Source organism: Xenopus laevis, chromosome 7L (assembly GCF_017654675.1).
Source record: "Xenopus laevis strain J_2021 chromosome 7L, Xenopus_laevis_v10.1, whole genome shotgun sequence".
Taxonomy (NCBI): domain Eukaryota; kingdom Metazoa; phylum Chordata; class Amphibia; order Anura; family Pipidae; genus Xenopus; species Xenopus laevis.
The window spans coordinates 83,647,120-83,660,380 of record NC_054383.1 but is presented as its reverse complement, the minus strand read 5'-3'; the positions used below and the strand labels follow the sequence as shown (position 1 = coordinate 83,660,380).

At 36.2% G+C, this 13,261-nt stretch overlaps 1 protein-coding gene across 7 annotated transcripts in view; it reads left to right on the top strand.

Moving 5' to 3' along the window:
• Window positions 1–462: 462 nt before the first annotated feature.
• Window positions 463–13,261, top strand: part of sidt2.L (SID1 transmembrane family member 2 L homeolog) — a 36,581-nt gene continuing 23,782 nt past the window's right edge. For 2 of the 7 annotated variants that reach the window (XM_041569279.1, XM_041569275.1), the window contains exons 1-5: window positions 464–913; window positions 2,353–2,634; window positions 11,209–11,330; window positions 11,647–11,811; window positions 12,576–12,621. In XM_041569279.1, coding sequence (XP_041425213.1) covers window positions 2,452–2,634; window positions 11,209–11,330; window positions 11,647–11,811; window positions 12,576–12,621 — 516 coding nt within the window. In that variant the 5' untranslated portion in view covers window positions 464–913; window positions 2,353–2,451. Of the gene's footprint in view, window positions 914–2,334; window positions 2,635–11,208; window positions 11,331–11,646; window positions 11,812–12,575; window positions 12,622–13,261 lie in introns of all 7 variants that reach the window. The other 5 variants (XM_041569278.1, XM_041569276.1, XM_041569277.1 and 2 more) reach the window with 5 other exon arrangements.

Genomic DNA, 13,261 nt, shown 5'->3' with positions numbered 1-13,261 from the left:
TTTAAATAAATGCATTTATTGTTGCTACTTTTTATTACTCGTTTTTCGATTCAGGCCCACTCCTATTCATATTCTAGTCTTTTATTCAAATCGCAATATGTTGGCGCTATATAAATACTTGTTAATAATAATAATAAATGTGTGGTTTCTAGGGTAATTTGGACCCTAGCAACCATATTACTGAAATTGCATTGGAGAGCCGCACAGTAATAAAAAAAAAGATTATATCAAAAACCAAAGGTAATAAAAAATGAAATCAATTGCAAATTGTCTCAGAAAATCACTCTTTACATCATACTAAAAGTTCATTGAAAGGTGATCAACCCCTTTAAAACAGAGCTGTTTTGCTGTATCAGTCAGGGAAGGGAGAAGGAGGGGGGAAGATTAAAGAAGACAGCAGGAATTTTGCTGTAGCAGTCTGGAACGTAGAAGGAGGCAGAAGAGAGCAGCTGTTTTGCTGTATAAGTCAGGGGACGGAAGGGGAAGCGATAAAGCACAGTGCAGGCGTTTAGTTGTATCAGCCGGGGAACGTAATAACTTGATGCTGTGATTGTTTTCACCAATTAATTTCGCGATAGTTCCCCTTTAAGGAGTCTAGTGACGTCACGGTCTGGCCTGCCTTCCTTGTTGTCTCGGTTCTTCCGGCTACATAGGATGCGAGAGAAAGAGTGAGCAGACAAATTCGTAGGGGCTGCTGCTCGCACAGACAGTCTTATATATGGCGGGTTAGCGGAAGCACCAGACCGGGACCTCGACAAGCATCAGAGGGGAGAGCTTGAGAGGAAGGGAGAGCTAAAGAGGAAGCTCAGTTGCTAGGACTAAAGAGAGCAAATCAGCTCCGTGTTAGTGAAGTCTTGTGATTTGTGCCTGACTGGCTCAGACCCTACTGCCCAGATGGCCAGCTCCAGTATTGGTAAGGCCTGTACAATCAATGTATATAATACTTTGTCAGATAAGTTGTTGCTTTTTGTACATCCATTGAGCAGTTCCTTTCTCTTTGTAATAACAGAGAGCTTGGTCTGGTTCTGCATTGGTGAAGGAGGAATCATGGTTGCATATTTACTGATAACAGTAGCTATTGTTTCTGTGTAGTGTCTAAATGTAAAGCCAGTGAGTACACACTGCCTGGTAAGATTACACTTACTGGACTGTTCTAATTGGCAGGGTTGTCTGTTATGGTTTGGCCTTACTTAGTAGCTTGTTTTATGAGCATAGTCTTTGTTGCTTTGTGTGATGAGTCCCAAGGTTTAACTGCAAGATTGGCCCTTTAGTTTCCTATAATTTGGCTCTGCATCCACCGTCCCATATCAGGGATTTGTGGTGTAGTGTAAAGACCTGCGATATTTGGGAATATTAGTTATTTTCTTTCATAGATGATCTTGTAAATAATATTGAGAAATTTGAGAATCAGCCTTATAATGTGCCAAGGATATCTGTGGAGTGAGTGCTTTTGCTTATCTACAATAAAAGCCTGAAAGCCACTGTAAGCTTTTTGACTTGACTATCTCTGTGCTTTAACTGCCTTGTTGTTGTCATAATTGCAGGTATTTATTTTCTTTATTGAATAAAGAAAGACAATCTTTTCTTCAGACTTGGTGTTATGTACTGAAACCCATGTGTTTTGCCACCCACCTGCTGAGTGGCAAAATACTGAGACTCTTCCCATGTTCTGTGGCCCTACATGTAGTTGGTGTCCTGCCCTGTTTTTTCTATTTTGTGTAAAGAGACATGTCAGAGGCTTCTGGGAGTTCCTGTTCTGCACTGAGCTAAATTGGCTTATGACGATATCACACATGGCCTCTGTCAGTCTAAAAAAACCAAACTTCCCCATGTGTGTAAACAGTCCCGTGAGTGACATCTGTTTATCACTGTTCACACAGGCCAGCTTTCAGCCAGAGATTGCACATTTAAGAGTATGAGGCTTTTAATGCCACAATGTTGGTGGTCAAATTGGGTAAAGATTCAATTGTTTGCTGACCGCACCAAATGAGTGGATCTTACCATGAATGGCATTGATGATAAAATAAGTATTAAATTGTACAAGTGTAGTTACCAATATTTGCTCTAATTTTCTTATTTGTAGTAGACTGATGTTATGGGTAACTGCAGTGGTGCAGTCAAGCACATAATATGTTAGTAAATCAGCCCCATTATGTTTGTGACACACTTTTATGATCTGTAAAGTCCTGCCTTTAGTCCAGGTGATTAGATCTGCCTGGATTTTACCGAGCTAAATGCAGCTAAACACAAGCAATCTAGTATTTGATACTTTGTCTAATATACAAATTTTTATTGATTTTAATAATAGTACCTGTTACTGTCTGTCTCACTCAGGTGACTCATTTTTTACAGCCTGGTGATTGCGTAAGGTACAGTGTGAAGTTCTGCTGATGTTGGAAGGTGCATGGGGCAGCAGGAGCTCTGCAGTCCTCCTCAGATTTCTTTTGGGAAATGCCTGTATTTGGTGTCCTGCTGTTGATATGGCCCATTGGACTGTCACTTGGAGGTAACACATACTTGCAAGACAAGACGATTGTGCAGAAGAGTGCAGATTTCAATAAGGAATACAACGACTCTGTCAATGCCGAACAACAAAATATATATGCTTTCAACCACACAATGCTTAGGAATAAGGTAAGTGGTATTATGTACATGGGATGGTTATTTACTTAATACTGTGCTTTTTAACTGGATCTGAATATGATCATCAGAATTAACTTTGAAAAAGCTAAATCTGTAAAAAAACAGTAATTCCCTTATAAGCACTCATTCTTATTAAATTAGTACTTTTACCTTTTAAATCCTGCCCAGCATACTACTGCGTAATTCAACACTTAATCATTTTCATCATTTAGTTTTTTTTGTCTTATTTGTACTTTTACTGTGTTGTAAAAATGCTTAGTGTGGTGTATAAGTGTTACATCCTTGCTTTTCTATGTACATCTGGCTATGTCACCAGTTTACCTTCGCATTTTAATCTCTAGTGTGAATACAAATATTTGAACAAAAGGGATGGTTGCTCAAGGGTAATTCAGTTCCCACAATGTAAATTCCAGAAAATGTGAAAACGGTTGAGATTAAAAAAACTTCTGCTGCTGAGGTGGCAGTGGGGTATTGGGAGATGTTGTTCCGTCACAAATGCGGAATATGTGCCCAGACATTCCATTAAAAGAAAACTATACTCTCTCAATATAGGTCTCGATAAAATATATTGCATAAAACAGCTCATGTGTAAAACCCTGTTTCATGTAAATAAACCGTTTTCATAAAAATATACTTTTTTAGTAGTATGTGCCATTGGGTAATCCTAAATAGAAAATTGCCATTTTAAAATATAAGGGCCGCCCCCTGGGATCGTAGGATTCATGGTGCACTCAAACAAACCAAACAAACTATACTTATTAGGTCACATGAGCCAATTAACAGACAGAGTTCTGTATTTTGCTTCCACACTTCTTCCTGTTACAGTTAGAGTTTTAGTATTTCTGGTCAGGTGATCTGAGGCAGCACACAGACCATCACAAAATGGTGACTCAAGACAAGAGATGTAAAAGGGCAATATTTACTTAAATATATATTCCAGTTTGGTAAGATTCTTTAATATGCCATTTAATATGATCTAAACTTTTTCTAAAATATTAATTTTGGAGTTGGTTTTCCTTTAAAGTAGTAAGACAGGACATTTCGTTGCCTTTGCCAAATTGCCTCCCATGCGGGCACCAAAATGTTTGTAAATTACCTTTCCGTGATAATCCACGTAACTCGCCAAAGGTAAAATGTTTAAATAACTTATGCATTTTCATGGGGTTACTTGTTTTGAATATTTTACTTTTGTCAGGTCATGCAAATTAATATGGAAAGGTATGTTCTGCCGTTTTGTAGCTTGCTGGAAGTCCTACATGGGGTTGGGTACCTGCAGAATACCTGCAAAGCGATTTCAGGTATAAAGTCCCTCATTCCTCCTCTGTGTGTGCAGTGTAGGTAACCCAGCTAAAGCACAGGACAAATTCATTCTCCCCTCGGCATAAAGCAAATTTTATTTCTCTTACATATTTGATCAGGCTCCGGAGTGATGTAATTTCTGGTTTACTGTGATATAACTTCTAATTTCGATGTCCAAGGTCTGAAGGTAAGGTCTCTATTTGCGGCCCAGGTAGGGCAGCAGTTCTGAGGATATATTGAGTGGCTTGTGTGGATAGGTTATAGGTTAGCAGGTCTGAGTCGACACAGGTCTGCCAACCAGACCTACACAGGACTTTAGCTGAAAGTGATTTCTTGCAGTCAACAAAATGTCTGGTGTGTCTTTACCCATACCAGTACATTATTTTTATAAGATGGTAGTTTGTTGGAGAGAAGGTTAAAAGTCAGTCTTGGCTACTATCACTTTATTTGTGCCATATTTCATTTTTGCAAATAGTACTCACTATATCTCTGGGTTGTATGCATCTGAGCACTTATTTCCCTGGCTAACTATAACTGTTTCTTAATAAGGCAGCTGACTAAAAAATCTCACACTGCTGCTACACGTTTTAACATTCATCACTAACCTCTGAAAATAGCTTAGAAATACTATTTATTTTAACTGAATGTTGCAACATATTACTTCTCCTAAATAAACTCTCTGGGGCAGATTTATGGGAAAAAAAACAAATGAAAATTTTTTTATAGTCAAAACTCTTAAATTCGAATTGTGAATAATCCAAACTCGATTTGAATTTTAATTCAAATTTTCGTGATTTATCAAACCCTGGCCCTTTAAAAAATTCGAATTTTACACCTAAAACCTGCCAAGTTTATGTATAAGTCAATGGGAGAGTGTAATGGAAACTATGACACTCACCCAAGATGGCGTCCAAGATGGCGACCTTCTGCTCCACCGCATGGCTCCTGCTGGGCGCTGTCCTGTGACATCGGCATCTTCACGATCTGGGATTGGTCGCCGGCGACGGAACGGACACCGGCGTCAGAATCGGGCGCCGGCGTCAGGACGCCAGCGTGGGGACGCTGGCGTCTGCGTCTGACGCCAGCGCGTCGACATTTTGGCGCCAAGCCATGGACTATTTAAACCCCATTGCCCTTTTCTTCCTTGCCCAATTATAGGTTCCATTGACTTGTGTTCCTGGGTGTGATTTCTTATTCTGATTTTCTGTGTACCGATCTTTGCCTGTTTCCTTGTCTCCGTTGTTTGCCGCCTGAACTGATATTTTGCCTGTACCCTGACGATTCTTCTGGATAAACCCTTTTGTACTTCGAACCTGGTTTTGTCTCCTCTTTGGTCCGCAACTATTACTGCTGCGCCTTCGGGCCCGTTACAGAGAGATCCAGAGACCAATTTGAACATTTTTTCAGAGAAAAAACTTTGATTTGTTTAGTCGATTTCGATTCAAATTTGATTCGAGTTTTTGATCAATTCAACCTTTGATTTGCCTCCCCATGTATGATTTTGTTGATTCCTTGTTGCTTAGATCAGATCATTGGTTATAAAGAATGAGGTTAAAAAATGTCAATAATTTAATTCTATAATTCTTTAGGATTGCAGTTGACCTGTCAAAGCTGAAAAAATAAATGTAATTCACTCACACACCTAATTGATGGGTGTATGATGTGTTGGCAGATTAGGAAATCAAAGGGGGTTCTCTCAGGTATGGTGAGACCAATAATATTTGGTTTCACCATATATAATAACTATGTTTTACAATATCCATCCTTTTAGCCCTTTATGATATATCGATGATATAACAGATGGTCTGTTATGTTAGAGGTTAAAGGAGCGGGCCATGTCTAGAGCTGAGAGCTCTTAATTAGAATGGAGTTTTTGACAATATTTCAACTACAATGCAGTTGTCACAATTTGGAGAGTAATAATCAGTTATTAATAATTACTAACAACTAAATAAGAATAGTTTTATCGATTGCGTTATCTTTGTTCTAATAAATTAGAGAGGCTGAAAAATGAAAGGTCTGTTTCTTTGTCTTCTTTTTAGTGGCTTACCAGTATCAGTTTCTAGTTTATTAACCTGTGCAATAGAACTGTGTCCTATTGAGACCATGCAGTGCTTTCTGTCTCTGGTTACCTGTTGAAGGTATCACCTTAGCTTCATTGTTGTTTTATTTGTTCTACAAGCTGGCAGCTAGCCCAAGGGTTTCTGTTACTGGGAGTTACACAGGAAGGCCATCCATTCAAGTGAAAGAGCCATTCCATTCCTAATTATGTGTTGTGAATATATTCATCAACAGAATGCAATCATATAACATTTTAAAAGGCTTTATTAACGTAAAAGATACTTGCATTCACTGCATGATTCAAATGCAATGTTTGGTGATGGACTGAAGGGTTTATCTTGATGGTCGATTGCCTTTAATGTAGAACCCAAATTAACTATGTAACCATATAGATAGAAATACACTCTTGCAAGGCAAGGGCTCAACACATTTGCAATTTCAGAATATGCCACTGTATTTTTTTTAAAATTTTTCTAAAGTGGACATCCCACGAACAGCAATCCTTTGCTAAACATAGTGGGGCTCATTTATAACACTGGGCAAATTTGCTCCTGGGCAGTAACCCATAGCAACCAATCAGCTTTTTTTCAGACAGTTGCAGGTTGAAGAGTGAAAGCAATAATCTGGTTGCCATGGGTTACTGCCCAGGTGCAAATTTGCCCATTGTCATTTTCTCACAGTATTTGCTAGCACAGAAAAGTAGTATGGTACTCTACACATGCCAATGAAGAAAAGGGATATCAAATTATATTTCTAAAAAACTTGTTTTTATAGGCCTTTGTATGCTACTGCAATAGCTATTCAGGCCCTCTCCTATTCATATGCCAGTCTCTTATTCAAATCACTGCATGGTTGCTAGATTAATTTGGACCCTAGCTACCAGATTGCTAAAAATGCAGATTGAAAAGCCGCTGAATAAAAAGCTAAATAGCTCAAAAACCTTAAATAATAAAAAATGAAAACCAACTGCAAACTGTCTCGAATATCACTCTACATCATCCTAAAAGTTGTCTCAAAGGTGAACAACCCCTTTAGTACCGTTTTGCTGCTAATTATTTGCTGGTATAGGATCCATTATCTTGCTTGTCATGTGCATTAATAACCAAAATGAATAAACCTTTTGACTATAAAGTGTGATTAAGGGTCAAAACACTTGATCCACTAGTAATGCTGTGTAATAACAGTATTACAGGTATGGGACCTGCTATCCAGGATGCTTGGGACTTGGCCTTTCTGTAGTCTACTAGAAAATCATGTAAACATTAAATAAACCCAGTAGGCATGCATTTCTTCCAGTAAGGATTAATTGTATATTAGTTTGGATCAAGTAAAAGGTACTGTTTTATTATTACAGAGAAAAAGGGAAATCATTTTTAAAAAATCTGAATTATTGGGATAAAATGGAGTCTATGGGAGACGGCCTTCTATAATTTCTGGCTTTCCAGATTAATGGATCCCATACCTGTACCAGCAAATGATTGGCAGCAAAGCTGTACTAAAGTGCAATAAATGTATTGAAATCAGTAAAATAAAAGTGTGGTCAGATTACCTGATCCACTAACAACACTGTTCAAGTTTTTGCTGAAAACACTTAGAAGAGCTAAGTAATGAGAGGGCAAGTTTCTATGTGTGTGCCCACAGATGTGTGAGATGATTGTGCAAGCCAAGAAAGGAAAAAGGGAATGACGCCAAATAAAAATGTGTGGCTGTTGTAGGCCCCTTGTGGGCTGAGAAGCAACTGAATTACGATGATCGCTTCAGGAGGACCTACTACTTTTCTCTGCTCCAATAACATTAGGGTCTGAAGGATCTGCACACACAAGCTTAATCAGTGGTCCGAGCTTCTGGTGAAGTGCCTAATGTCTTAAAACCTTTGACATTGGAACTTTCTTTAGCCATGCTGTAAATGTTATGATCTGTCATCCTCTCACGGTGTTCTTCAGGTATCTGCAGTATAGCCATGCTTCCTGCATACAATTTCTCTTAAAGGGGACCCGTCACCCAAAAAAAATTATTCCAAATCCTATTTTATCAGATTAGTCAAGGAAAATGAACTTTAATTACACTATATAAATTATTTAAATCTTGTTTCCTTCAGTCTGGGATTTCAAAATTATAAAAAGCAGGCAGCAGCCATTTTGTGGAGACTGTTATTAAGGCAAGCCTTGCATCATCTCAGAATCTTGTTTTGCACCAGAATGGGGGACCCGATGTCCATCCCCATGCCCTGGCTACACAATTAAATGGTGAAGAGAGAGGGGGAGTGTGTGGGGAGCAGTGACATCTAAGAAGTGCTGAATTGAAAGTGAAAGTAATTGTCTGCCCCGCCTCTATGCCATGGGCAAAGAGGAGAGGCAGACAATATTTGATTGACAGCTGAGATTTTTAAATGAGCTTACAACAGCTATGAATGCTTAAATAAAAAATAGAAATTGGATTTCATGTTTAATTTGAAAAGGACTTTTATTATACAGATTTTTGTGTCTGGGTGACAGGTCCACTTTAGGGCTAGTAAGCCTAGCAGAAACCAACCTGGAGTCTTATTACAGTGCAAAGACAAGATAGAACTAAACCCTTGTCCTGGTCCCTATGATACTTTCCAAATCTGTTCCTCTCCCCTAGAGAAAACCAGGACTGAATGGCAGTGAGACATTCCAACTCTGGATGAGGAGAGATGCTCTCAAGCTGTCCATTTCTATGTATCAGCCTAATGTCCAAAATGCAGGGATATAGGCACTATAAATTTTACTTTTCTGGTAAGTCAGATATTCTAGCGTGAGGTTTTGCAATTCTTAAATTAAAAGCTTGCTCTTCCAAACATTTGCTCCCCGGACCTCTAACTATGAGGATTAACGGGCCCTACAACTTCGCTTTTACTCCAGGATGCTACCTACAGCTACAGTTATATTCTGCTAAAAAGGCATATGCACTGGGCATCCCTTGACCCCCCTTCCCTTACAATTCTGGCATAAATTGTAAAATTACTCCATTTCAAGCCAGAAACCGACTTATTTAGCAGGAGGCCGTCCTGAAAAATGTGATGCAATATTGAGTACATCACTTATTTTCTTTTTTCCCCTTTTATTTCCTTCTTTGTTTCTTGCACTTTGTTCATTATTTGAAAAAACAAAGCAAAATAAAAGTATTGTGATGTGTGATAATTAAACACAATTTATTTCCTAAAAGGAAGAAGACAAATTGTCAATATAAATGTCTACACCATAATAAATGTTAATAAATATATATATATATATATATATATAGATATATATATATATATAGATATATATAGATATATATATATATAGATATATATAGATATATAGATATATATAGATATATATAGATATATATAGATATATATATATATATATATATATATATATATATTTCTCTGCAGACACTCCCAGCTCCCTGATAAATGGCAGGCAAGTACAGTATTACTGGAGGAAGGATCCGGGTCCACCCAAAGGCCAGAAACCGGTTTTCAGATTTCAGTTTGTGCTACCAGTATTTACAAAATGCACTTGTCTCTGAAACTAGATTAGGCTTTCGTTGTAGCTGCTTTTATATGCTTTAACCCTTTTAGTACAAGCAGTCAGATTCCTGCCAAAAGTGCTCGGATTTAGACAAATCCCGTACTAAATACTGGATTTGGATCACTCCTGATTATAGTATAAGTAAAGCTAAGAAGGAAAGAAAACACAGCAATAAGAATAAGATAGGAATACAAATTATCCAGCTACAATGCAGGCCATATTTAGGGTTGCCACCTTGGCCAGTATTTTACCAGCCTGGTAAAAATGATGCTTGACCCCAATGTTATTAATAGGGAAAAAATCTAAATATATATAGGAAGGCCGGTATTTTTTTCCGAAAAAGGTGGCAACCCTAGATATATTTAATTTTATATGAAGTTACAAATTATGGCACTATGTCAATTAAATCAGGGGTCCCCAACCACCGGGCTGTGGACAGTCCTGAACTGGGCCGTCAAACAATGAACACAGTGGGCCGAATTTGACGCCGGCGCACCCAAATTGGACACTGACCCCCCTCCTACCCCCCCTCCAGTCCTTGGGACAAAAAAATTGGCCTCTCCTATTCATATTCCAGTCTCGTATCAAAATCAATGCATGATTGCTAGGATCATTTTGATCCTAGCAATTGGATTGCTGAAATTGCAAACTGGAGAGCTGCTGGATAAAAAGCTAAATAACTCAAAAACAAGTTCTGAAAAAATGAAAATCACATGCAAATTGTCTCTCTCTACATCATACTAAAAGTTAATTTAAAAGTGAACATCCCCTTTAAAGAGGCAGTTCACCTTCGAGTTTACGTTTAGTATGTTATAGAATAACCTACTCTTTTCTATTGGTCTTCATTTTTTATTTTTTATAGTTTAGAAATTATTTCCCTTATTGAATCTTCCCACCTCTCAAATGGGAGGGTCACTGACCCCAGCAGCCGAAAATATATTTCTGGTTGTGGTTATGGCTACTTTTTATTCCAGAACGTAATCGTAGTAGAATGCAGTGTGTAGTTGCAAAGTACAGTAGAACCTTTGAAAAATGTTGATTGCCATTTGATTTTGCTATTGAAACTGTATATACCCTATATAAGATACCGTATATGAGATGGAAAGACAGAGTACAGACCTCTCCTTCCCACATTTTTTAAAACACAAGTCTGTACTGCTTTTCTTTTTATTTTCCAGTTGAATTGATCAAATTATCATCTGTCCTTCCCATTCTTATTAGCTGAATTAATCAATCTACTTATTGCAAAACTTCTTTTCTTAACTTCACAGCAGTGAGTGGAGTAAAGTTTCTTCTTGTAAATAAGTTACTATGTGTATAAATAGCCACGTAGTACAAATGTAAACACAAAGCACTGAAACCTAACTAAATCTCATTTATAAATAAAAACTACCGTGATCTTTAAATTTTACGTCCCCTGAATTTAACTTTTTCCTAATTTTACACTTTTTTGAGCATGGTTCCAACCAATATTTTATGTAAAATATATTTCCCACATTTTACATTTTTTTTTTTATTTATTACCATTGCCTGCAGAGTACAATGTTTTCAGTTGTAAATTTTCTTTTGCTTTATTGCCAGCCATTTTGGATTATCTAAAAGTTTTGGCTTGGGTTATAGGGGAGTTTTTGAGCTGCTTACAGTATATTCTCTGTTTTACATGTAGACAGATGGAGTCAGAGTTTCTGTCAATGTACTGTCTGATCAGAAGGCAACACCGCTACTATTTGTGGTTAGACAAAAGGAGGCTGTGGTGTCCTTCCAGGTGCCATTGGCGCTAAGGGGCCAGTAAGTATTTCTATTTATTATTATATTGGCCAATGCAGAAACGTATTGCATTGATATACCTTTTCATTCTTCGTAACAAATCTGGTTGTGCATTACCTACTGTCAGTCTTGAAATGTCTTGTTCTTTCTTTCATTTTTTATTATTTCATAACCAATTAAGAGGTGCTCTACTTTACTCAATCTTGTCAAATATCATTAATTTTTTTTATACTCTGAGCTACTTTACTAAACTCTTCCTCCATATTCTGCTCCACCTTGTGCCTATAGCATGGTGTCTACATGTTTCTTTTGCCAACACTTTCCTGTTTCCATTCAGGTACCAGCGTAATTACTTGTATCAAGATGTTGGACGTACATTATGCCAGCCACCAACAAGAGCAGAAGCTGAAACGGAGTCATTCTATGTGGATGTTTCCACCTTGGCAGAGAAGAATACTACATACCGCCTACGTGTCACACATGTAGAGAACTTTGTTCTTCAGTAAGGATTTCATGATTTTATAGTATAATTGTGTACTGTATAGTGTGTGTGTACTGTATAGTGTTTGTGTGTGTATGTGTATATATATATATATATATATATATATATATATATATATATATATATGTGTATATATATATATATATGTGTATATATATATATATATGTGTATATATATATATATGTGTATATATATATATGTGTGTATATATATATATGTGTATATATATATATATATATATGTGTATATATATATATATATATATGTGTATATATATATATATATGTGTGTATATATATATATATGTGTGTATATATATATATATATATATATATATATATATATATATATATATATATATATATATATATATATATATATATATATGTGTATATATATATATATATGTGTGTATATATATATGTGTATATATATATATATATGTGTGTATATATATATATGTGTGTATATATATATATATATATGTGTGTATATATATATATATATATGTGTGTATATATATATATATATGTGTGTGTATATATATATATATATGTGTGTGTATATATATATATATATATGTGTGTATATATATATATATATATATATATATATATATATATATATATATATATATATATATATATATATATATATATATATATATATATATATATATATATATAATCATGCTTGTGATTATTTTAATAACATTTTTAGTGTGTACAGAAGGTTATATTGAACAATCTTTTTTTTATTATAGGACAGATGGACCATTCAATTTTAACGCAACTCCTGCTCAGCCACAGGTATATTGTATGAGGAGTGATAAATACATGTAGCTGATGTGTGTGTTAATAATATCATAAGGATGTATGTTTTTATTTTATTCTCCTTCAAATGTGGTGTAAGGCTGCTTTCATTGTGTTTACAACAGAAAGGTGTGTATGGTGCATTATGGTATATACATCAATATATCAGATTTCATGGTTTGTGCAGTAGAATGAGGTGTGTGATGCTTTCATGATTTTTACTGAATGGTGTGTTTGATTTATTTGCTTTAAATTTAGTCTAGGCTCTACTATCTGATAGTAAGGTTACCCTGCCATCCATGGTTCTAAGAATATCTAGAAGTGTTCATCCCAAATGTCTATCTTGTTGACCTTCAGAGTATATGGGAAAGCAAATAGTTTTCCCAAAATCTCACCCTACCTGGACCCCAGGCAATATTTTCATGGGAAGTCCCACTGTTTGGGAAACACTTGAACAGCATGCAAGGAGTTTTTGTAGGGAATGCATAAGAATAGTATTAAAGTGCTTTTCATAGGATATAGACTATATTTTATGTTTGTGAATAAGAGTGCAGTAGAATAAAATGTAATGATGCTTTTCGTAACGTGTGTTTCAGTTGTGTGCATTAGATTGGGATGCAAGTAGCCGTCATTTTAT